This window comes from Tachypleus tridentatus, chromosome 6, assembly GCF_004210375.1.
Source record: "Tachypleus tridentatus isolate NWPU-2018 chromosome 6, ASM421037v1, whole genome shotgun sequence".
Classification (NCBI taxonomy): Eukaryota; Metazoa; Arthropoda; class Merostomata; order Xiphosura; family Limulidae; genus Tachypleus; species Tachypleus tridentatus.
Window position 1 is genome coordinate 169,259,626 of NC_134830.1, and position 27,693 is coordinate 169,287,318.

General features: G+C 30.4%; 2 protein-coding genes across 10 annotated transcripts; one reads left to right on the forward strand and one right to left on the reverse strand.

Moving 5' to 3' along the window:
- Positions 1-3,365: 3,365 nt before the first annotated feature.
- On the reverse strand, positions 3,366-15,493 carry LOC143254419 (ribosomal L1 domain-containing protein 1). Its single transcript, XM_076509556.1, has 7 exons — positions 15,370-15,493; positions 14,302-14,471; positions 8,985-9,135; positions 8,269-8,417; positions 6,156-6,257; positions 4,983-5,149; positions 3,366-4,236 (listed from the first exon to the last, which is right to left on the reverse strand). Exons 1-7 carry the CDS (start codon positions 15,406-15,408, stop codon positions 3,890-3,892), a joined length of 1,125 nt encoding a protein of 374 aa, XP_076365671.1. The 5' UTR covers positions 15,409-15,493; the 3' UTR covers positions 3,366-3,889.
- Positions 15,494-17,955: 2,462 nt separating this feature from the next.
- LOC143254420 (soluble calcium-activated nucleotidase 1) lies at positions 17,956-27,378 on the forward strand. 9 transcript variants are annotated; one of them, XM_076509559.1, is made up of 5 exons: positions 17,956-18,094; positions 21,043-21,216; positions 21,622-22,309; positions 23,770-23,973; positions 24,665-27,378. In XM_076509559.1, the coding sequence occupies exons 3-5, from the start codon at positions 21,655-21,657 to the stop codon at positions 25,033-25,035; spliced, it is 1,230 nt and encodes a 409-aa protein (XP_076365674.1). In that variant the 5' UTR covers positions 17,956-18,094; positions 21,043-21,216; positions 21,622-21,654; the 3' UTR covers positions 25,036-27,378. The 9 variants fall into 9 exon arrangements, with proteins under 9 accessions (XP_076365674.1, XP_076365679.1, XP_076365677.1 ...); XM_076509562.1 differs by lacking the exons at positions 17,956-18,094; positions 21,043-21,216 and adding exons at positions 18,129-18,999; positions 19,732-19,923; XM_076509557.1 differs by lacking the exon at positions 17,956-18,094 and adding an exon at positions 18,130-19,923.
- The last annotated feature ends 315 nt before the right edge of the window (positions 27,379-27,693 follow it).

Genomic DNA, 27,693 nt, shown 5'->3' on the forward strand with positions numbered 1-27,693 from the left:
ATCAGATGTGTGAACATGGACTGTAATGACGTAATAGGGTTCCAAAATACGTTTAACATATACTGTAGTCAGATTTCGTATTAGCAATAGTTAAGATATATGGTGTAGAGACATACCATCTGATTTCTACTTTTTGATTATGATGTAGATTTTAAAATATTTTATATACTGTTTTAGCATAACCTGTGATCAAGAAAATTGTTAAGTTGAATTCCTTTTAGCTGCCTTTGTCATCCCTTAAATATAACAACTGGCTTGCCTGTATTGGGTAGTTATAAACAGTACCTTGTGCATGAAGATTGGTAACGTCTAAACAACGTATGTCATGTGATATCTCGAAGTTAAACATTCCTTGTAGTACTTTTTGATTATGATGTAGATTTTTAAAATATTTTATATACTGTTTTAGCATAACCTGTGATCAAGAAAATTGTTAAGTTGAATTCCTTTTAGCTGCCTTTGTCATCCCTTAAATATAACAACTGGCTTGCCTGTATTGGGTAGTTATAAACAGTACCTTGTGCATGAAGATTGGTAACGTCTAAACAACGTATGTCATGTGATATCTCGAAGTTAAACATTCCTTGTAGTTGAATAGTAATAATCAGTCAAGTGAATAGCGCTATTTTCCAACTCAATAACATATTTAGTCAGTGTGGAACATCATTTTCAATAAGTCAAGCGGCTGAGAAGTTTCGAGGAAACATAGCCGTCCTGATCATTGCATAACTTTAGCATAAGACAACCGTCGTCGTGCATAAAATGAAGTACACACACTGCTGTTTCTTAATCAAAAGGCCACGCAATGAGTTATCTGTGCTTTGCTGATACTTTACATTATAATATTATAGAAGTTATAAACCCATACAAAAAAACACAACGATTTTATTATTTAGAGGCGATGAAAGACTGAAATACATTAGTTTAATTTAGTAAATGACAAACACAATAAAATATCAATAATTTAATCTTACATTATTCAGTCTGAGGGTGCTCATGAAAAAAAACGTTTTACATCATTACCGTGAGCCCATAAAATTAATAATTATTTTGATTTTATTGTGGTGAATTAATTAAAGTATGAAGCTGAATTAACAATTTGGTTTTAATAACTTAATCTTTACGTATAATATTCAAGTGTATTTCGTATATATGTATTCTTATGGATTGGATACGTGAAAACATTGCGAGATTTTTATTCTCAACATATTGACTGCATTAACTCAACTGATTTGTATACATGGATAGTGCACGCCACTATCGAACCGTGGCGAAAGGTGGAGGTTTTGAGTGTAACGAATATATCCACAAAATGATGATAAAGATTGTTATTATTTCGGACACCTTGTTTATAAAATAAACAATTTACTTATATATCTGTATGTTGTTCCACCAATCGAAAAATATTTAATTTGTTGTCAACATATAATACTTATTTTAATAATTATTAATACAACTCTTTTAAGTTTCAATCACAACAGTAAATACATCGGGCTATTAAAACTCCCAGAATCATGGTAACCGATACCTTCTGTAACAACTGTGCTGTTTTACTACTCTTATTGATTTTGGCCTAGCGCGTTAAGGCGTGCGCTTCGAAATCTGAGGGTCGCGGGTTCGCGCCCGAGTCGCGCCAAACATGCTCGCCCTCCCAGCCGTGGGGGCGTTATAATGGACGGTCAATCCCACTATTCGTTGGTAAAAGAGTAGCCCAAGAGTCGGCGGTGGTGGTGATGACTAGCTGCCTTCCCTCTAGTCTTACACTGCTAAATTAGGGACGGCTAGCACAGATAGCCCTCGAGTAGCTTTGTGCGAAATTCCAAAACAGACAAACAAACTTATTGATTTATATTTTTATGACTATGTGAAAAAAAAATCATAAACCTTACCTAAATTTTCATCAAAGATTCCCGTGCCATATACAGTTATAATAAATATAAATGTAATTAAGGGGTTACTTCATATATATTGACGTTGCTCTGAATTTTTCCATAAGAATATTCCACCATTCAACACTAACGGAAATCGTAACAATTGAGCAAGTATTTGTTTTCACCTTGTAAAAAAAAAGTTTAAACTACCTGATGAGGTAGTTCTGTATTTCTATTTTAAAAACTCCATTGCTATTTTATTTATCGTGTCATTATTCGTTTTCTATTTCTTATTTACTGTAAGCATCTAATACACCATGTAATATAATTGTTCTGAATTTCGCGAAAAGCTCACGAGGACTATCTGAGCTAGCCGTCCCTAATTTAGTAGTGTAACACTAGAGAGAAGGCAGCTAGTCATCACTACCCACTCTTAGGCTACTCTTTTACCAACAAATAGTAGAATTGACCGTAAAATTATAACGCCCCTACGGTTGAAAGGGCATGTTTGGTGTGACGGGGATTCGAACCCGATGTAATATAATATCACTGGATTTTTTTAATCCAAACTACATCATCACATGTTCAAAAGGTTTTACAACTAAACACAAGACATTTTATCATAATAATCTGTACTGAAAGTATGTTTGGAGTCACTAAGTAAAATCAAAAATAAAGTAGGGTTAAACCATGAAGATGATGCATACTACAAGTAAACTATTTGTGATGTATACAATTATACAAAGATGAGCAAATATGGACTTCAGACTTTGTGAGAGGCCATAGATAGGTGCAAGTGCATTATTTTATGTAAATATTATGGAATATGACTGCTTGAGGTCAAGTGTCCCTATAAGTAAAGAAACAGCACCTTCCAACAAATATTTGAGTACAGAACATTCTGCTCTGATGAGAAAGACTTGTTGAAACGTCACCAAACATACTTCACACAAACATAGCAGGAAACATGTAAAATGCTAACTTTGTGATCTTGTGGTACACTTAATCAACAAATTACCATATGTACTGTTATTGGATATGAGCTTATAAATGCTGCACTTTCCAAATTAGATACTTTCTGAAAACATCACGCCTTAACTTATAAACACATAAACTGGAATACCATCCAAAGAAATACTTACTCCAACAAAATACTTCAGTTCATAAGTCTCAAACTTATTCTTACTATCAAAGGAAGTAATCCACATGTCAGGATAACACCAAGACTGGGTGTGCCAATTTTTGTTACTTACAATCACAAGAAAGTGAGGTAGTACAGTATAAATCAGTTTTGCAAATGTTATGATGGAATAAATTAAAAAGTTTCCATAGTAAGTATAACAAAGAAGTCTGGTATATGCAAACATTTTATATGAGACCTGTAATTTGTTAAGATGAGTAACTTAGTATATGCATGTGGACTGAATGGCCAAATCAGGGGGCTCTAGAGTTTAGGTGTCATCATTCCTAATTGTTAATTATTAACCAGAAACATCTGTCATTACAAAACCTTTGTTTTATCTCTGAACCAAATAATAGCAGTAATATTACATGTGAAAATGCAGTGTTTATTCAGAAGATAATTTGTCAAACTTTAGACCCTTTCTCCTGCAGCCTCACACAATATGCTAAAGCTGCTAAGAGAAAGATTTTCACTAAATGTCTAACCTTAAAAACATTATTGTGATAATCCTAAGGAGAATTTCACTAAACACTGATATAAAAATGGATACTTATAATCTTGTATAGTGAAAATGCTTCTTTTATAAGATACTCAGAAGTTTGATAACTCCAAACAAGTAATGCTGTTGTGAATATAACATTTCTTTTGTGATAATAAATTTTTTGACAAGAGGGGGATATTTCCAATCACTAATATATAGTCACTTGAAACTAACAAACAAAATTTATATTTTTTTCCCCCACAATGTTACAGATATTTGTGCCTTCAATCATTTTTTTCTTCTTTTTTTTTTTTTTGTTAACCCAAATTAACTTTGTCTACAGCAGTTGTATTCTTATGTTTTCTTCACCCTCTTTTCTGGGAAGCTTCCTTTCTCCATTTTATCAAATTCATTAGACAAAATGCTTCTCCTCCTCTTTCTATCCTTTGCAAGTCGTCTTCTTTGAAATTGTTTACGTTTAAGCTTATTCATTTTCTTCTCTTCAAGCTTTAACATTCTTTTTTCCATTTCTTCAGTTTCTGATTGATCATCTTCCAATACCTCAGCCTTACTGTTTGGTAAAACTGATACTGTTCCATCCGGAAAAACTTTAACACAAGTCTTTCGAAGTGTTGTAACATCTCCCACCACCTGTTTTTTAGTAGGTTCATCCTTAGGCAAGACAACATTGTTTATAGATGCTGAAAATAAAGCAAATTACATATTTATGCTAAAATATTTTAAACAAACAGTCAAAGATTTTAACACAATCATCACAATGATTATTTGGAGCATGTATACACAGAGAAAAACATTTTATACTTTTACAAATACTAATACTTATTAAACATGTAGACTTATGAACTAAGCTGCATCAACTTAATATTTTTAAAATAGCAATTTATGCAATTTTATTTCAAAATCTAATTATGCATATTTTCTTCTAGCAAAGCCACATTGAGCTATCTGCTGAGCACACCAAGGGGAATCAAACCACTGATTTTAACTTTGTAAATCCAAAGACTTACCACTGTACTAGTAGGGGCAAATCTAAGTGAGGAATAGTTTATGATTTCATGATGACAAGAAATACACTTGAAGTAAAAATGTATTCTAAAGACGACTGGTGTGGGTAGTAAAACTTTAATCAAAATAAAGTACAGAAAAACATTTCAACCTTTTCAGGTCATCTTCAGGTTAACAAGGAGAGTTGTTCTATACTTTATTTTAATACCTATACCAGCCATCTTCAGTACATGACTTGCAAGGTACCCCTTTTTTTTAATCTTTTGTAATATCCACCCCCTGACTCATTATAAATCTTCAGGCATATAATGCTAAAATCAGAAATGGATACAGCATAAACAACCCACTGTGTAACTTTGTGATATTATAACATAAAAACAGAGTACCAAAGTAGGGGTCAATTTTAAGGTAAAAAAATTACCTAATGACATATAAATGGGAAGAGCAACAGATTTGTCAGTTTTGATGTGACACGAATGGATATTCTCCCACTTTCCAGGTACTTCCTCAGCAAGCTTTTTACATACTGCAAGGATGTTTTCTTTAATCATTAAATCTGAGAAGTCAAGATGGCCAACTGGTACATTACTGGAATTTAAAATATTTTTATTAAAGAAAACAGATTTGCCATAATCCTGTGAATAAAACATTCAATACATATATTCACTAGAAACATTGATTTATATTAAAAAAAAAAAAAAAAACTCGTAGTACTTAAAATTGTCCCACAATGAAACTAAGTTAATTCTATAAAAGTTCAGTACATAAATACACCATGTTTCATTATAACTTACAATTTAATTCCTTTATCCTGTAATGTGTGGTTTAAAAATAGAGATAAGTCATGCTGTTTCAGATATAACAGTAATCACTGTCTATAGCACTTTATTACTTTAACATTAGTACAACATGCAGGGGCCCCGACTTAATTTATTACAGTACCATGAGTGTATTTGAAATTGTCCAGACAAGAAGGAAGTACTCAAATTAATACAGTTATTTACAACATTGACAAACTTAAAAAGATTAAAATCTGGAATTAAAAAAATTATATTAATGTTCTCACAGCAAAAACAGAGTTTAGTTTAAACAGAAACATTTGATCTTAAACAGCATTTCAAGATGAGAAGTGGAGTAAAAAACAATTTCCTGATCATACAAGGTCATAGATCAAATTTAATGATCCCAGGAGCCAATTACCTTTACTTTTCCAGAGGCCTCCAAGATGGAGTAACAATGATCATAGCAATAAAATAATGCAGTCACAAGCAATTGATGAATAGCAATATTAAAACATACAACTGCTCAGAAAAACCCACCTGATGATTTTGATAGACACATTTCAAAACATTTCCAGTAATAACCAAACATTATAAAAATTAAACCAGAAAATATTGAAATGATAAGGAATGGATTTTTTTTAATGAGTAATCAGTTAAACCAGTAAATATATAGTCACATAACATCAAAATTAACTGTTATGATAATATACATTTATTTTTAATACTTCAATATAAAGTAACCATGGTAATTTTAAAAGGTTTTAAAGAAATTAACAAAATATGCAATATTTTTATTGTCAGAACACACCAACCTGCAAGATCCATGGGCTCTTACATACATTACAGTTTTATTCAGAGTTTTCTCAACTTCTTTCTTCAAATTTTTAACTTCCATATTCAATTGAAGAGGGTATCTAAAACAATGCTAATTTCAGTTTTATCATTTTAAGTCACACCTTTAAAAGCATTTTAAAAGTTAATTTAAATAAGTACAAAACTATTGGCATATACTTTAAAAAAAAAAAAAAAAACACTAAAGAAACCAGAACCACAAAACTACAAATGCTTTTAACAAAAGAATCATTTTTTCTAATATAAAATAAGTCCTAATATAATAATTTAACAAGTTCTAACAAAACCTTGGCTTTTGTGGAAGTCTTATTTTGTATCACAGACAGTCCACTTGGGACATCACCAGTAAGGTTTTGTACTTACAATAAAGATGTGGCATTTGAAAACCAATTGCGGTTAGGGTTAGTAGCTTACACAAACAGCTAAGTTCAATTACTGTTTGTTTGTTTTTTCATTAATCTTATAGTTTAAATTGTCAAAAGTATAGAAAAAATACAAAAAAATCATTTTCATATTTTATGTTTATTTTTATATTATTTAATATGAGAAAGTGAAAAGAAAATCTAAAGCTAAGTGTTGAGCATTTGAATCTTGCTGTTTCACAAAATTTCTAATAACATTTTTTCCCAGGAAAAAACCAACAAACCAACAAATAGATCATATGAAAATTATATTTATATTGTGCTATTACAAAATGTCTATCTGTTACTTGCAATGTATAATTATATATGATATAAACAACAAACTTTAATGGTTTCCTTAATTAGAATTGAAGTTATTTTTAAATTATATAAGTAACTCTTAACCCTATCACAACAGGCTCAGTATAATATACAGGAATTCATCTGCAGATCTGCATGTTAAGTATTTTCACTATAACTTTTGATACAATGTATATCTTCACAAAAAGTGGTAGACCTTTAGTAAAAATTACAATTTTTTGTACACAAAAAATCAGGTTCTTTAATGAAATATTTTTATTAAAGATTTGTTTGTGAAAATATTGAGACTGTTTTGTTACTAGTCTAAATGCAAGATGATTTCACATTGATTAAAAAACTATTCTTCATTCCAAAAATCTCAAATGTTATTTGTATAATCTCTAAAACCTACTAAATACATTTCAAACATTTTTTTCAGTGACTTTACGTTTTCTATACCCAAATCATGTGGAGTGTGTTACTTCACCAACCTAATAACCATCATAAAAAAATTAGGAAATAAATAGAAATTATCCTTTTTTCATACTAAAATGACTACATATTGTAACACAAAAATTCAGATGTTTACTTTAAGTAGATTAAATCTCATAGCACTATATTTATATATAGTTGAATAACCATAAAAATCATAACTGATGCCACAGAATTCCATTATAATTTATTTAGCTCAGTAACTAAGATATTTTTAGGTTTAAAAAATAAAATAAAACTTTGAGCAGACTAAAGACACAACCAGTCTTCTTAAAATCTTGGTTTGAAAGAATGTGCAAGCCTTTCCACAGATGAATATGGCTGAGAAAACCCCTTGGTGCACATTATAAGTTGTCAATTAGCTATTCACATGTCACATATTGAAGTTATACAAGGGACTGTTGCCAAAAAATAAAATAAAACTTTGAGCAGACTAAAGACACAACCAGTCTTCTTAAAATCTTGGTTTGAAAGAATGTGCAAGCCTTTCCACAGATGAATATGGCTGAGAAAACCCCTTGGTGCACATTATAAGTTGTCAATTAGCTATTCACATGTCACATATTGAAGTTATACAAGGGACTGTTGCCAAAAACAGAAAGAGGTGAACGGGGCTACTGTGTTTGATCAAGTACATAAGCCATATTTCAGCAAAATAAAAATATAAGGTTCTTATTTCACATTCTAGCTTGTCAATATTAGTAATTTGAGTTTACAGACATACCACTTTAAGAACTTATATATTAAGTAGATTCTTTTAACATTTCATGTTTCTGCTCTATTACCTTTCATAATAAAATAACACAGGAGAACACACTAAAAACCTGACTAATAACAAAACTACAGGACATTTGTTTCATTGAATCATACAGAAACTTACTTTCCTTTTTTGAAGAAATGTTTTCCAAGAAGGCCTATAAGGCAGTTCATAATTTTCTTATCAGCCAAAAAAACATTGAAACCATCAGCTAGATGTCGTTTAGCTTCATGGGGTTTAAATTCTGTACGTAATTGTCTTAATGGAATAACCTAAAATGTTAACAACACATGATGTAAAACATGATATTTCAATGACTTTAACCACAATCATAAGCTTCAAGAAATATGACATACTTTCTTCCAGAAACTGTTAAATATCTAAATCCAGATGTGTAATATGTTCTAAGGATACCATTAAGTTTCATCTCAAATTTCTCAAATGAAACCTATTAGCATATTGCATGAAAATGTCTTAACCTTCTATTGGCTGAGGTGTTTTACCAATCACATCATTAATTTTGTTTGTTTTTTTATGTGGAAACTAAAGTGATGTGCTTAAAAAAAAATAAATTTTTGAAAGAATATAGCTTTATTCAAGTAGATAAACATCATTAACAACACAATTTCAACAACTGCATAAATGCATGCAGCTCATTACAGAACCATCTCGGGCACTGGACACTGAGAAAGATACTTTTTCTTACCAATGAAAATATTATAGTTTGTATAATACCACCATTCAAACTTGGTATAAAGATTACATTATAAAACAATTAAAGATTATTGGAAATTTAAAAGAATTCAGCTACATTAATTATAAACTTTCTTACAACCAACCTCAGATATACAGTTGATCCCTTTTTCTGCTAATAAATCCTTATAGTGTTGAATTGTTGGTTCTATGTCAGCCTTAATATTCCACCTGTTTAGGTCTCCAGTAAACAAACACACACTAGTGTCTTCAGTCATCAAAGTATGTGGTAACGGTCTGAATAAAATATAATTTTATATGTGATATCACTTTCAACTAATTTCTGCATCTAAACTTGAACAAAGTCTAGCACTAAAAAAAACAAGTTGTTAACAATCATGTTTTCAAATTTAATGAAAGACAAACTTTTGTCTCCAGATTTTTGTACGCAAGTTTTCTTATCATTAAGGTTTTGTCTTCCTCCAGCAATATTTTGTTACAGTTAAATCCTTTGAGATTTAAATAACTGATACTTGAAATCATCCATACTAGATGGAATTCTATAAATACAGAACTGAGAGAAAACAAGACAAGTGTGTGTTTCACAAATATGTCACTGATTATAACCACGGCTTTACTGGCAAAACAATGATCATAATAAATGACATTCATGAAACATACAACTATCTTGTTTCTCCCCAATTCTTTGAGATTTAATTTTTCAGTATATACACACCAATATAATATGCACTGTTTAAAAAAGGTTAATCCTACTTAATACAGGTCACATCTCCAATGACTTCCAGTATGAGTAGCAGTAAGTGAAGTCTTTACTAAAATCATTACCCCTTATATTTGAGCCACAGAACAACTTAATATGATATGTCACTGGACCATAATGAAACCATCTAATTTTAAATTTGACCTTGATTCTTCCCTTTTACTTTTATACACTCACACACATTTCTGGGATGTTTTCTAATATAGGTAATAAATAACTGCAATTACAAAACCAGGCTTTCCTGATTTTGAAATGTCTAAAAACACATTGTTACATTTTACAAATATAGTTCTTGTTAAAACAAACAGGAATTCAAAATAAACTTCATATTTAAAACCAAAGTATGTTTTTACTGATATGACAAATGAAGTAGTACTTGTATGTATAAGTTTATTTTGATAAAGAAGTGGTTTAAACATAAATAAAATAAATAAAAACAACTAAGTGAACACCAATCCTAGTGCAGCATTAAAACAACTATCCATCTTCTAAAATTCTCTCAATGTCAAAAACACCACTCACATTAAGGGTACCCAATGGAAAAAATAAGATATTCTTATCTTTAAAGAAAGAAAGTATATATGGCACAATTAGGTATATTCCTTATTTTTGGTAGCTGGCTTTGATCAGAAGTTAATATTAACTATTATTTACTAACTTGACGTGTTCATGATTAACAAAATACAGATATGATACAGGTTTTTTTGCCACAAGTCATAACACATGTATATATTAAATGTGGGTGAATCAAAGCTAAAAATCTAGCAAAATAAAAACAAAAATATTTATAGAACAATATTTTCACAAATCACTCAGGTATATTATAAGTGTAAATGGTCAAGACAATAAATTTAAACAAAAGTTAATTACAAAATATAAAAAGAAGAAATCAAACACAAGTAATGAAAAACAAACATGGTTGTGTCTATATTATGTAAAAACTACACTGACAAACACAATATTATTTATAAAATACAATATGATAACTGCCACGACTTCTATATTGGAGAAACAAGGAAAAAAATGGAAACCACATTCACAGAACACAAAAAGTCACCTTCACACATTTTTGAACACTGCAAGTCAAATAAACACAACATAACCATAGAAAACACCCAAATACTAAATGAAGAAGCAAACATAAACAAATGGAAAATTTAAGAAACCTTACTTATTCAACAACTCAAGCCCAAAATAAACCAATACAAAGAAACACCTTTATTCCTATATTAATAAATATAATCCAACATCTAAGCACGCCCTCTACATTCCTACACTCAATTACACAACCGCCTTCAAATGTGGTCAGCTATCAGTCAGTTACCTCCTTATTTCTTTGTGAACCTGACGATGACCAAAGAAGGTCAAAATGTTGTTCGCTCCTCTATATAGTGCTTTCTCTACCCATACCATATATAAACTAATTAACTGTGTGATCTTTCTTGTTTTCCTGTTTTTGTTTCATTTTAGAAATTTATAGAAAAAGTAATATCATAATCCTAGGGTATATTTATTGCCCAGAAATTGCTGTAAAGCACAAATTTGTAGTTAATAATTTAGAACATTAATTTTGATTATTTTTGTGCAGCATGACATTAATCAGTTTAACTGAACAATCTTGAATTAATTGAAAATAACAAGACATCACAATGGCAATAACTTGAACAGTTAAAATAATCAAAAACAGTAGTAACCAGAAATAATAATACTATTTAGTCAATAATTTTCATCACACTAATCGACTTGCATTTAATTTTGATTAATCAATTATTTCACACTACAAAAACACCCAATTTTGTTTGGGTTATTAAGTTAATGTATTCCAGATAAATGTCAGCGTGTTTATCCTTAACTCATGTTAGCATAAAAGTTTAACCCAAATACTTTTGTCACTAAGCAACATGACATCGTTTCCAAAATGCATTTGCTGTTCTCAACCTAAGATCTACAAAAGTAATACTGAGGCATTCGTGAACTCTTTTCTTTAATTAAATACTGCATACAAAGACATAAAATAACAACACGTAAAAAATAAACTATTTCGTAATTATCACAATTTTTCTGGCTCCTCTACATATGCGAGAAAACCCATTAAAAATTCACCTAGCTTATCAATGTTTTCTCAAGGAGAAAAAATTAGGATTACAGTATCAATAAAGCAATGCCAACCATCTCATCAAATAAGTAATTTTTCAATACTGCTGTTCTTTCAATTGCACATTCAGTAAAATGTATCTTTTATTTAATAGCAAAAAATGGGAAAACAAGTTGACTATTAATTAATAAAATAGGATCTTCTAAAAACAACAAAAAATGATAATAAAAGAGGTCCTTGGGGGTGAAAAGATTGGGAACCTCTGTATTATAAATTGTTATATTGGGAATAACTTCTTTTCCATGTGCTTTTTCCCTAGCTTGCCTTATTAAAAACATGTGCACACACATGGATATAAAATGTCAGGTGTCTAGGTTCTTTCTTCTTTGAACAATGGTGGTCACACACAACAGGCACTCAAAGTGTGTGCACTTTTCACCATATTGATTGATTTATTTGTAGTATTCATTAAATTGATTACTTTACATTACACTATTTAATGTAACCAATCATAATAAGTGATTGATTATATCAATCAATCATCAAGCTATGGAGTTCAACATTGATGTGAAACTTTAATGTATCACCCCAATTCAGAAATGCCTTCAGTTCTATCTTTTGAACTTGAGGTTTTAAAAACAAAAACTATTTTCATTACAAATTTGATTTTTTTTCAATACCCATCATTATAAATCAATATTTATATACAGGATGGTCCAAACATAACAGTATTCTAGAAAATGTGCAAAATAAATAACTTCCTATTCTAACAGTTATACTAACAATAGACTGTACACAAAACTGTACACAAATAAAAATGGAATTAGATCAGAATAATTTACTTCATTATGAGAATTTATGTTGCATCTATTTCTATACTGACTGTGAAAACATTACCTTTTTATGATGCATCTAAAATCATACATCTAAGTGGTTCCCATATACACAAGTATGCGAGTGTGAATTCACAGCTGCAAATATGTTTTATATAAAGAAAATACTGAGTATTGTACACTAAAAAACAAATGGAAAATGTCAACAGTGTAAATACACGTTGAATTTGCACAATTTATTTCAAAGTAATCATACTCCCACTAATCACGAACTGTCTTTAAAAACATTGCAATGATTGCTGAACCTGTTCTTGCTAGTTGGTAGTGACCAGCAAGTAGTGTTAAAGCCAAAAACAGGGTGTTAATTCAAAGTGACTGGACCAACAAGGATCAAGCACATCAAATGACAGCTCTCTTCATACTTTACTTTGGATCTAGAAGCATTTATTATTTGCAAACAAAAACTTTAAAACTATTTAAAATTATTTTTAAATCACTGAATTTGTAAAAACAAAGCCATACAAAAAAACTTTGTGGTGAAGATTAGTTAAATGCTTAAATCAATACTTAGATATGTCTACCCAAAACAAACCAACATGTAAAAAATAATGAATAAGAAATATAAATAGACTACATACTGGCTTGGCAACAAGTTGCTTTATGTCATATTATAGAGCATAAACAGAAAATATGTTGTTCTGAAAACAGTTTACTATACATCATATAATTGGGTGTGGCAACAAATAATGTATCAATTACATAATGATTTGACATAGAACAGAGAAAGGTTATTACTGATACATACCTGTCAATCATGGTAATTCAAGTTTACAACCAATGAGAAAAAACATATTTTTTAACAAGTACACAAGTATGCTCATACATCATTATTAAACTTTAGCTATTGACAATTTATATTTAGCAATATAATATGAGTTCATATTTATGAGTTAGAACCTGAAGGGCTTTATTGGGACTACATTTTATCTTGCCCTGACACAGGTGTCACAGTATCAGGTTACCAGGTAAAGCAATAATTTGATATCAATCTCTGCCACTTTATTAATATTGTTCCAAGGGAAAGGATGATTAACGGGTACAATTTTTAATTTCTTTTCACTAAATATTAACTACATAAATGAACTTGCAGTATAAATTATTAATTTGTGACTAGCTTAATCAAATGGTGTACAATTTTATTTTCATTATCTAAAAAGTCACCAAAACCCCTAATACAACCTTTAAGCAATGTTATGAATGCTTCTCAAAATCTTTAACTTCTAGTAATGGGTCAAATAGTTGTCAACTACAATAATCTCAAATTCTCAGATCACAACAGCTAACTTTAAATACTCTCCAAATAAGCTATATATCAAATTATAACTGACAAGTATATAAGCCATGTATCAAATTACTGAAAATTCAGGACCCATATATCAAATTATAATTGAGAAAGACTATATATTACTTTTAATATTAATAGGTCATCATCATAATTATAGTGATATTATTAGATAAAACTTAAGACTGCATTGTTTATTTTATCAAATATTTTTTCATCAAACTTTAAGCATGACAAGGTATACAGCATAATGCATTATTTGTATACCATTACACTGTTCTTGGCTTCAGTGGTTGAAGTTATAAAAATACATACAAAAAGATAAAACAAGCCTTATAATAATATCCCACTGATTTTAAATAATTTAAATCTATCAAAAAAGTAAACAAAAATATTTATTTAAAAAACTCACATTCTTATCATTTTCACAAATTTTTGGTTTGGCAACTTCTTCAAGGAAATTTGAAGGTGAACAATTTTATTACATTTGTCTTCAAAAAGTTGCTTTTTCGTTTTCTTGTTTTCATTTTTCTCTTCCCATATTTTGCTCAATTCTCTTAAAGCTGATATAGCTTCATGGATCTATTTATTATATAGAAAAATAAATTTATTTCAACAGTAATTGGATTATACAAGATGAAAGATGTGGTTACACAACTCATCAAAGAATAAACATTTTAATCAAAAATTATTTCAGCAATTACCCTTTGTCAGATCTACACAGTGACTTGTACTTATGGAGCAGTTGCTTGATGTGTTACTGATCAAACTGTTTCTACTCTTGCAATTTTTCTAACATTATCTTTCATCTCTATTTATGATGTATATTTTTTGTACAGTTTTACAGTTACATGATATTTATAACCTAACTGCTAGAACAACAATCTCATTACTACGTACAACTTTTAACGTGAAGATTTTCTCAAATTTCCATGTTATGTGACATGGAAAAAAAATACATAATAGTATTTTATATAAGCTCCCACCATCCTAAACTTTGAAGATTTGACAACGGAGCTAAGACAGTAACGACATTGTTATGTATTGTTCCGAGAAATTAAGAGTGAAATTATGTGACAACATGTGAACAAACACTACTGTATTTACTATTTCCAGTGTTGATGAAGCCTTTTGTTTTATATCAACAGTTGGATAACGACACTGTGCATGAACAATGACTGTTATTCGTATAAAAAAGATAAGGCTGGAAAAATAAATTTCGTGTCAATAGACTTCACCCTTAAGTTAAGGGTAAATATAAATAACTTTAATTATTGATGTACTGTAGTCTATAATACAGAAAAATATACTGCAGAATTATCACTATCTAACTTGATTACGCCAAGTTTTTCACCTCGTGACAACAAAAAGTTAATGTATTTTTCACTTATTCACGGAAACAAATCAAATATTAATTAGTAATATCTTCAATATGTTCTCATTATCATAAAAGACAGAACTAAAATAAAACAAGAATTACCTTTTTTTCCTCTACAAAATTACAATCTTCTACCGCCATGTTAATACAATTAAAAGCACGCGTGCAGCATCAGTGTCACATAGTGACCCAATAAGTTAAAATAAAATGTTTCAAACAAATATAAAAAAAAAATGTACGTTTTTTTATACTTATGTTTACAATACAGGGCATAATTTTGAAATGTTGTATTGTTGTTAATCATTTTGAGTTCATTTTTTCTTTGATTTTATAATATGATAATGGTTTCTTTTAGGTTTAATATATTTTCTTTCACCTTTTATGATGTTATAAAAACACATAGGTTCAAGAAGTCTTAATATAAATGATTTAAATCCGTATATAATGATTTAATTCTTTTCAGACATCTTTACTTATTATTAAAGGTTTATTTTCATTATCATGAATCTTTCTAATGCAAAAGGCTACATTTTAAGCTGTATCTTATTTTCTTATTAATAAATTTATGATATATTACTGTGTGATTTTCTTTTGAATTTGATATATACATGTATGTATATAACTGCTATGAAAGCGTTCCTTCTTAGTGATTTCGCGTTGTGTTAACGATAAAGGGATATCACATTAATTTTGGAACATGATTGTTCATAAAATAGTCATCGTCAAGTTTTACTGCTAGGTACAAAGTATCTTGGTTCAATTCAACATATTCCTGAATTTATACTATTCAGCCCACCAGGTAGTTCTCATAAACTTGGATATTTGGCCTGGCATGGCTCAGCGCGTAAAGCGTGCGACTCGTAATCCGAGGGTCGCGGGTTCGCGCCCGCGTCGCGCTAAACATGCTCGCCCTCCCAGCCGTGGGGGCGTTATAATGTGACGGTCAATCCCACTATTCTTTGGTAAAAGAGTAGCCCAAGAGTTGGCGGTGGGTGGTGATGACTAGCTGCCTTCCCTCTAGTCTTACACTGCTAAATTAGGGACGGCTAGCACAGATAGCCCTCGAGTAGCTTTGTGCGAAATTCCAAAAAAAACAAAACAAACAAACTTGGATATTTCAGGCTGCTTACTCTGGTACTTTTCAACACGGAACTTCTACTCCCTTTTTCTGTAATAACTAAATACATTCTGTATGTACAAAGCTTCGGCAAAAGAACTTTCAAGGCATTTCTGGTTAAAATAAAACACTCCAGATGAAAAACATAGGAAACAAACGCTATAATTTAACAATCGCTTTCTTATCTTTTGTTTCAACATATTGTTCTTCGTCTGCCGTAAAACATAAAGTAATATTTTTCCATTGTCCCTTGCAACTCCAAAGAGTATCCTCAGAGAATATATTCTCAGCATTTTGTTCTTTCAAACTATCTTGCACTTGTAGAGTTGTTGCATATTCTTTTCTTTTTTTTTGAAAATATGATGCCAACTTTCTTCACTTATTCATGGCCTGACATGGCCAGGTGGATAAGACACTCGACTCGTAATCCGACTGTCGCGGGCTCGAATCTCCGTCGCACCAAACATGCTCGCCCTTTCAGCCGTGGGGGCGTATAATGTAATAACCAATACCACTATTCGTTGGTAAAAGAGTAGCCTAAGAGTTGGCGGTTGGTGGTGATGACTAGCTGCTTTCCATCTAGTCTTACAGAGCGAAATTAGGGACAGTCTGCACAGATAAACCTCATATAGCTTTGCACGAATTTCAAAACAAACCATTTATTCATAAAAAAAACTTACTTATGTTCACTCACCAGGGCGTTAGTAATATCTTTAAATAGTTATCGTTTCATGAGAATATCTTCATCAAAATTTTCAGCAGATCGTTTAGAAACATTATTCACTAGTTTATAGTAAAGTTATAAGCATTTCAATGCATGAAATTTTTATTATTGTTCAACTAATTATATATAAGCTAAATCGTAAAAAAATAAAATAGTAAAAATAGATTTAGTTTTAAACACATCCATTACATGAGAAATATTTTAAAATGTGTTTATTTAACTGTCGTCTGTGTTCCCAACCTGGACCACTGTCTATCTCATGTTAATGATAGACGGTGGAACATCGGTAAGTTTAGAGACTTATGATGCTACAAACAGGGGTTCGATTCCCTGTGGTAGACATGAATGCTAACTTGATGTGACATTGCGCTAAAATAAACAAATAAATGTCATATTAAATAATATTATCGCAGTGTATGTTTGAGAGAAGTTCTCAACTAGTGTTATTTATAATAAACTGAGTTTAAATATCCAAAACATCATTTCTTTTTTTTTTTCAAAATTAATGAAGTTCTCGATTTCTATTAAACATAATGCAGAAAACTTTTGTGTGTTTTTCTTACAGAAAAGGCACATCGGGCTATCTGCTGTGTCCACTGAGGGGAATAGAACCCCCTGATTTTAGCATTATAAATCCAAAGACTGACTGCAGTCCTACCGGAAGACATCAGAATAGCTATTCTGTTTGTTGTGTGTATGCGTTTTTCAGGATTTTGCTTTATAAACATGATTCTTTTTTGTTGTTAAGTTTTGTTTCTGTTAATTTTCGTTTGAATTTTATGTGTTGTTTTTGTGGTTAATTCCTGTTTTATATCAGTTATAAATATTTGATAAATTTTACAACTATTTTTTCATATTGTAATTGTGATGTTAATTTTATACAGGTTAATTAATCACGGATTACTTTCTAGGCCATTTTGCTGTTTGTTTGTCTAATTTTTGTCGACTTCACGACGTTTATGATTAGTCGCAGTCCGATTTTTTGGGTACCATTTTATGAATTTATTTTATATTATTGTGATGACAGCTTTCGGAGGTTTAAATTTTGTTGTTTGATGACATAGAATTTGTCCGAGCGCAAACAAACCGAAGCTGTGTTTAGGCGTAGTTAGTGTTGTTGCCACGTCAGTAATAGGTTTATTATATATATATTTATACTTAATTTTAGGCGTATGCCATGTTCTATTCTATTTATCTTCAGGTCGTATCAGTACTTAAGTTATAAACTGAAAGTATGTGTACTGTTATCGGTACAGAAATTAATTCATACTATAGTATAAGTGTAAGTAATACTGTATTATATTTATATATGAGACTGACGTTTTAAAACTAGTTTACAAAACTGAGTTTCAATTAAACTTTTTGACAAGTTATGAGACAAACTACACTGTATTATTTCTTAAATATCAGAATTAGTTATTTTTCATTTTTTATTTCAGTCAGAAGAGAATGTAGTGATAAAATAGTTTAATACATTATTTATTATTAAATGTTGCTGTCGTTATGCTTAGTGTTGTCAATGATCTAGATTGGGTGTAGATATTTATTCCCAACCTGTAGTGTGTTAAACGCTCACAAATTGTAAGATACAGTTAATGGAAAGACTAAATTTTACTTGGGAACGAGTATGAACTTTTAAGAAGGCTAGTTGTGTAAATGTGTAATTTGTTTACAGATAGACGGTGAAATTAAAGGCCAGAAATGATTTTTAGAAAGCTAGGAATTGGCTAGAAGTAACGAACTTAATTGTAATGAGCAGTTTATATTAATGGATTTTTTAGCCTTTAGCTTGTGCAGATTAGGATATATAGGAGGGAAGTAAAACAAAAGGGACGTATGGGGATGGTAATGAAGAACATAAGATTATATTTATAGATGATTCTTTAGTGTGGTAAGTGTATAGGAGAGTCTATGGAGTTAAAGCATATATATAGGGGAGGCTGAAGCAGGTTTTGCTAAATCCCCTGTTTGTGTTTCCCTAATAGAACAATGCTGTAAAGAAATGATTTCACTAAGAACAAATATGGATGGATGCTACTATAGTATTTGGTCTGTGCAGCTACTATCACCATTTTAATGACTCACTAAAACATAATTTCTTGCTAAGTGATTTGTATCTGTTCACATTTTTGTTCAGTAAATAATGATCATTTTATAAGTTGTGTTATAAACCAGTATCTGAAAATTAAGTCATAATTTCACTTGTTTTAATTGTTGGAACTTATTTAATTCTGATTACATTTGCCCCAAAATATTTTGTAATGGTATTTTGTACTTTTATTTGTTTAAAAATGTTATTTACAATAACTGGTACCATTTGTAAGTAAATAAAAGTTAAATGGTAATGATAATATCATTATATTATGATAATACAATATACAATGATAATATAATATCAGTGTAGTCTGCATACTATAGTAGCACCCACAGATGACTAATCACATTGTATCTGCAAGAAGTGCAGTAATACTGTAAACAAATCTAGCACTAATGTTAGCATTTTGTGGGTTAGTCAACAACATGCCCCACATGCAAATGCAAAATGTAGTTCTGTGGAGGGTTACTTTAATAAAACAGAAACCATTCCTTTTCTTGACCACATCATCAGCAACCTTTCTTCCAGATTTGATGCATATATAAAGCAAACAACATCAGTTCAGAAATTTGTGCCATCAAAACTTACCAAAAAGAGTTTTTATCTCTGGTATCAGACAGGCTGTAGATTTTTACCTGGAAGATTTGTCAAGTTCTGCTACTTTTATGAAGATCTGTACCTCTCCAGGACAGCCCTCAGATACTGCTTGACTGCTTCAAAGTAAGCTTAATGTTACTTTGTCACCAAATTCATGTGAATGTTCAGCATCTGTTCTCTGTAGGTTGAATAATTACCTGAGGAATACACAAACTGAAGAAAGACTGTGTGTTGTAGCTCATATAACTTGCAGAGCAAGTGATATTGTGAAGTTCCCTGCTGATACAACAGTTAGTCTACAGATTTACAGAACTAAAATCAGGGATTCGATTCCCCTTGGTGGACTCAGCAGATAGCCTGATGTGGCTTTGCTATAAGAAAACACACACAGATATTGTGAAGTATGCTAGTAGGAGTGATAGTTTTGGTATGTTATAGTGCATATAGGGGGCCAGTATCATTATATATGGGTAAATACAAGAGATTAATAGAAGCATTTAAAGAACGGTCATAAATGAATTTTGTTAGAGATACTGCCAGAACTTAATTGTGGGAATGAAGTTATAATTCTAGGCTTAAGGTAATGTACAATAACAAGTAGACTGACTGCTTAGCCATCTGGGTAACATAAAAAAGATTGTCAGAGTGGATAATTTATGTGTACATCAAATAGGAACTGACTTGTTTGCAGGGGTTATTAATTCAACTGTGAAGACAGCTTTACATTAAGACTACACAGTAATAATGGGCCACAATAAAATAAATGAAGAGAAAAAATATAGAGAAAAGTGTATTTTTGGAACAAAATGAGCAAGTAGATTTAATGATGGATCACACTACTGTTGTCATGATTGAAGTATAAGAAATAAAATGGACTTTATACCATCATTTGAAATAGAATTTTAATGTATTGAGAATAGCTGAAACTTCATAAATGTAAACAGTCTTGGTGAAAGGAATATTTTCGAAATACAGATTTATTTTATAGATAAAGTGAAGGAGAGGAATGGATTTGTTTGTTAAATGATAATTTCATTCTGTTAAAAATGAGAGTGATAAAACTAATAGCAACGAGGTTGAATCTGTTTAGATTTTTGTTAGCAGTTATAAGGGAAGAAAGCTTCTAGTTGGAATTTATTACAAACTACTAGATGAACCAGAAGGGAGTAGGAACTTTGGAGGATGGTTCTTTATCTTATGATTGAGATTACTGGAGTTATAGTTTTTCTTCTATTTTGGCAGTGAATGTTTAAGCAGTATTCTTCATTCTGAATAATTTTGTGATTGAGTTAAGAAGCTTCAATGGGACATGTTAGTTTTGCTTTCCCTCCTGCAAACTACTGAATGTGTTCTACACTTGGAATAACTTGAAGATCTAGGACTTTTTTTGATTGTAATGAATTCTGTCATCAAGAGGTAATGGTATATTTGCTGGTTGATAATTAACACATGATTATAAATATTCAAACCAGTTGTAAACAATGGACAAAATTTAGGGTTTAAATGCCAAAATCTGGCAAAGCATTGAAAACTAATGGGCTCAAAATTTATGATAAAAGTAATACAAGTGGTAATTTTTTTTTAAATTTCTTTCCATATTCCTCTTGATCATTGGGCTGGTTAGCTTCCAGTGCATTACCAGCTTTTGACATTTAAACAATAACTTTTAAGTATAAAGTGTTCTGTAACTTGGTTCATAAACATATTTGGTAAACAAAATAAAAGGTACAGTGGTCAGTGTACAAGACTTATAACTTTTAATGTAGCTTTCATTGATGCAAGTTGGTCTGTTGAATATAATATTTACTTTTATGTCAACAGTTTTGACCAAGGCACCATCAGATCAAAGTCAAGATGAGGACAAGTTTATCTATGTCTGCTCTTAATTTAGAAGAATGGAGACAAGCCGTTCGTTCACCTCCAATGTACCGAATTGGCAATACAACCATGCGAATGCAGTTTAATTTTGTTGGAGCTATAGTAATTGTTGGTGTTGCTTTTCTTGTAGTACTGTATACATTTATGCCTTACTCTAAAGATGGATTCCACATGACCAATGACTTCTTAAAACATGAAGATCACAAACATAATTCATTAAGTGTGATAGAAAAAAACTATAAACCAAGTCTTTATTATAATACCACTTATCCTCTGACTCCTCCAGTTCAAACAGATCATGGACTTCGATTCAGAATAGCAGTTGTGAGTGATTTGGATACAGCATCAAAAGCTGAACAAGAACCATATACATGGATAAGTTACATTAAAAAAGGGTTCCTTACAATTGATCTTGCAAAGAAGTCGGTGGAATTAAAATGGGATAAAGAAATCATTGCAGTCAAGTCCAAGCTTTCACAAGAAGGTCGTGGGATGGAGCTTTCAGAACTTGTCTTCTTTAATGGCAGGTTATTAACAGTAGATGACAGAACAGGAATTATCTTTGAGCTAATTAGCAACATAGCTATTCCTTGGGTTATTCTCACAGATGGAGATGGAAAAAATGCTAAAGGTAAACTTTTTTTGGGGGAGGATAAGTATTTAATAAATTTGTGAGTCTCGGAATTTGTGGAACTAGTGGATTAAAAATTTCTTTTTTGGCTGAAAATGTAAAAAATTAAAGTAAGGATTTCTTTATTTGCATTGAGGGATGATAAAGGAAGGCTATATCTGATGATTATGAGATATCTACATTATTAAATTTTGTTTTTTTTTTGTTTTTTACTAATGAAGACAGTAATAGTATTCCATGTCTTATATAGTGGATAAACAGATATGAGATCAAACAAGATGACTGGATTAATTCTGGGCTGATTAATAAAAAAAAATTTAGGAAGTTTAAAAACCAATATGGCTCCTGAGCCAGATAATATTTCCTTAAGGTTTTGAAAAAGGTTAAAGATTGGACATGTGAGCCACTTATTTTTTGTCACTCTTTGAACAGTGGGCAAGTACCAGAGGATTGAAAATTAGCTTAAAAACTGGTACTTTTTTTGCCAACTTGTATGGATATTTCAATTTAAGAATTGATACTTTGTCAGTTCTGTAAACCTTTTCCTTATAACTAGTACTTTTGTCAGCTTGTACAAACTTGATACTTTTTGTCAGCTTGTGCAACCTTTTACCTTAAAAACTGATACTTTTTGTCAGCTTGTGCAACCTTTTACCTTAAAAACTGATACTTTTATGTCAGCTTATGCAACCTTTTATCTTAAAAACTGGTACTTTTTGTCAGTTCTGTAAACCTTAACCTTAAAAACTGGTACTTTCTTGTCAGTTCTGTAAACTTTTATCTTAAAAACTGATACATTTTTGTATGTTCTGTAAACTTTTTCCTTATAACTAGTACTTTTGTCAGCTTGTACAAACTTTTAACCTAAAAACTGATACTTTTTGTCTGTTCTGTAAACTTTTAGCTTAAAATAGCACTTTTGTCAGCTTATGTGGACTTTTTCACTTAAAAATTGGTACCTCTTTTAACAAATAATAATAAACATTAATCTTGTTATGTTATTATTTTAAATAGAGATTAAGGTTGTAAGTTTAATAAAACTAAAGTTACTTAATTAGGTTGAAAAGGTCTAAATATTAAAACTTGTTTTTTTGGTCAGAAAATTTAACAGTGAGTTATACTTTAATAACAAATTGTCACATTTCTCACTGAAAGTTTTTTGTGAATTTTGGTAAAAAAAAACTACTTTGTGAACCTTATGTGAGTCTTGTGTGAAAACCTGTTGTTAATGGTTCTGAGCACTTACTTTATAATGCCATTTTTGAAAGATATATGTAATGTTATGAATTTCTTTCCAAAAGTCTAGCTATGGAAACTTTTATTACAGACTACATTCTTATAGTAGAAAGGTGCTGTTAGAAAATGAGTGTTACAGTCATTAGTACAGGTTTGCATTTGTTAATTTAAATGGACATCTTGTATGATTAGTTATTTCTGTTGCCTGTTGTATTAATCTGTAGGTTTCAAATGTGAATGGGCAACAGTAAAAGATGGACACCTTTATGTGGGAGGGCTTGGAAAAGAATGGACATCACCTCAGGGAGAACTTCTGAACTATAACCCTCAGTGGGTCAAAGTGGTTTCACCAAATGGTGAAGTGCAGCATCAAGATTGGCGGGACAAGTATGTTGCAGTCAGAAAACAAGCTGGTATTGACTTTCCTGGTAGGTTCATCCAGTTTTGTAATGTACTTTGTGTTATAATAAGCTTTATTGAATATGGTTTAATCATGAAGTTGATCTGTATATTGTATTGGTAAATGCAAGATTTTTTATTCCTACATACGTAGCAAACCATGACAGTTTTAGTATTGCTTTTATACAGAGTATAGTAATGCATTTGTGTTTTATTTACTTAGTTTTTTTTGTTGCATTACTTAAGTATTAATTACTTGTAAAGTCACTGTAATCCTACAGGATTGATAAAATATTTTGTGAGTGGAATATTGTAACTGGTACAATGATATATTCAACTCCAGGTATACAATTAGAGGAATGTTGAACCAAATTAGTTTTCTCTTCTCACTAAATTATTGGTGAACAACCTTTTATACATCAAAAGCTCTACTCTTTTTTTATATTTCCGTAACACTAATTGGATCAAAATGATTTTACAAGGTTATTTTTTTTATAAATGTATCTTGTGTTAGTTTCCTGTAATAAACATGTTAGTTCTACTAAATTTAAAGAACTACATTAAATTGTTAGTGTTAAATGAGTCAGAATAATTTGAAAGTTTAGGTTTTATTTCACTTGTCTATAAAATACACAACTCTAACTACAAAAAAGTGGTATATGAAACTTTTTGCTACGTTTGGAATAATGATTCAAAGTTTTTTCTTTTATACTCCCACAGGTTATATGATACATGAATCTGTTGTGTGGAGCCCAATCTATCGAAAGTGGTTCTTTTTACCCAGAAGAGCAAGCACAACCCGATATGATGAAAAAGATGATGAAAAAAAGGGAACTAATTTGATGATAGAAGCAAATGAAGATTTTACAGCCATAAATGTACATACTGTAGGACCTTTGATTCCATCACATGGTTTCTCATCATTCAAATTTGTACCTGAAACATCAGACACTGTGATAATTGCTCTCAAGTCAGAAGAATTAGAAGGAAACATATCAAGTTATGTTACTGTTTTTACTATAGATGGAGAAATTCTTCAACCTGAAACAGAGATAGGGAAGTATAAATTTGAGGGTATAGAATTTATATAAATATTTATAGTTAAATGTTCATTAAAATTTGAAGATATTTTATTTCCAGACATAATAGTAATAGTGTTTGAATCTGTTGGGTTCTGATGCATAGACTTACCATCACAGTTATGTTATTTATATAGTTTTTAATTTTTTTCACCAAAATGTGGAGATCAGTAAAGAAAAGCTTTTGTAGAGGCCTAATCTGTTATTTGATTTGGTTCTGTTACGGTGAAACAAATAGTGGAATAAATGAGTGCATCGAAACCAAGAAACTGTTTACATTCCACCATTATATGAGGCCTAATTTATTTATTCTTGCTGAATTCAATTAATGTGTTAATTTTCTATGTCATCTTTTCTTCACAGAAATTCAAAAATTTGATTTAAAATTAACTAAATTGTTTCTCAAGTTGGTTAACAAGAAAGTTAGTTATAAAGTCTGAAATTTAATTTTACATTCTATTTTAGTATTGTTAGAAATGTCAGTTTTAGATCTGGATTGGTGATATATTAATTTTAATTATTATTTACACAAGAATGAAATAAAAGAATGTTAAGACTTACGAGAATGTCAGTTTTTAGATTTTTGCATTTGACGTTTTGTCAGCAACTTTTTCACGTGTAAAGTTATACATAAAAAGAGAAATGCATGCAAGGACAACTGTTTTGACATTGTAAGACTCTAGAGATAAGGTATTAATTTGTGTTGTGATGCAACACAAGGATTGTGAATGCATAAGTTTCCCACATTTAGCATAATACATCAGAAATCACATTCTCCAGATCTTTACATTAAAAAAAAACGAAAAATGGAGAGCAGAAGAGAAGTAGTGTCTGCCTTAATAGGATGAGGTATTCTTTAACACAGTTGTGAAATTACAAAACATAATCAGAACCAAATCAGTTAATCGTACGTTTCGATTGGACACAGTACTTCAGTGGGTATTCATGTGTTTTTGTCGTGTTCCAAATATATAAATAAAAGTAATTATTTGTAGTGGCAGTGGATTTTTCTCAAACTGTTTAAACCAGTTAAAACATCTTGACAACATATAAAATATTAGTCTCTTTTCACTTAAAATAAAATAGTGATTTCATTGTTTCCTGTATCTTGTTAGCAGAAAAAGTTGATAAATGATAACATAGGTGTGTAACTTCACACTGTCCAAGGACAAAAATAAAAGTTAGTTACATATGAATTATTACCAATTTTCACTGCTAATATGATACCAGAAACATAATTCAGTTCAAGGTTGTTACAACTGAAGTAATAAATGAATGTATCCAGTAAGTTTGACAATTTTGGGGCTGTTTATTGAAATTAAATATAAGATTTTGTGGAAAGATTAAATAAAGTTTCTCTAGAGTAAAAATACAAAAGCCAAAGATATATTTTATTTAGAATTGTTTGTTTGTTTTTATATATAAAGACACTGTTCCTAAGTCTGCAAATTTCAGATGTTCATTCTCTCTGGTTATACTTTACGGGAAGTTATATCAAATTGTAGAAGGGGTGGCTTTATGTGCAAAGCAATCGGATATTAGATTAAATGTAGACTATTACTTATTTTGGTTGTCTCTCTTTAACATTGAATTTGGTATGGTTGATAGGATACAGTTCTATGTTGAAAAACAGTATTTCTAGTAATAGTAACTGACTTACTGACCCAATATGTATTTCATTTTTAAGGTAACTATTAATGTGTTGCATGTAGTTTGGTACAAAGTGTTTTTACAGTTCATCTTTCACATTAAAACAGCAGTCATTACTCAATACATTGTAGCAACCCACCAGTTTACATTAAAAAAAAAAACAACAAACTCACTTACATGTATTATATATCTATTCACATTCTCCTGTGATTTTCAAGAAATGATTATCCTACCCTATAATCCCTAAAACACTGCCAATAATTTTGGGGCTTGTATGAAATTAAAAGGAGTAACATTTCTCATCTGACTCCATACTTGTACTGATATGTAATTTTGGAGAAATTAAGTATTAAATTATCTGATGGGTGCAGCTGATGTTGGGATGGAAGTAGTTTCCAAGGCTTTACTCATATACGTCACAGCTCAGGCCTTAAGTACTTAAGGCCTATGAAGCTCTGTTGTACAGTTTCTCTTAATTATGGAGCCACATGTTACTGGACTGATTGGAAAGGATAAGTTCAGTTCTCACCTAGTTATTATGTAATATTTGTTATCCAGTGTAAGTGAGCAAAAATGTTTGGTAATATATTTAATTTATAAAATCTTAATTGTATAGTATTTGTCATTAGAATGTATCTGTTGATCATGAAACACATTGATTTGAGTTTCATATCTGCTTATGAAATTAAAAGCTTCAGGCCAGTACTTTAGTTTTGGTTATTGTAGTAACTTCAAAGATACACTTTTATAATTTGTTCAGTTAATTGTATACACTTAATCAGCATTTAATTTCTTTAATTACAAATCAAATAATAAAATGTGAGTAGTATTTAGTCCTAAAGTTCTCATACACTTGACAATGAATTTTCATAGTTATAGTACTCAGAAATTTACCTTCAAGACAAAATATATGATCCTTAATAAACTAAAAGTAGCAAGATGAACTTAAGTTAGTAAGCTATTAGCAAAAATTATCTGAATAATATACTTCTTAAATATATGCATATACCTTTTAGGTTT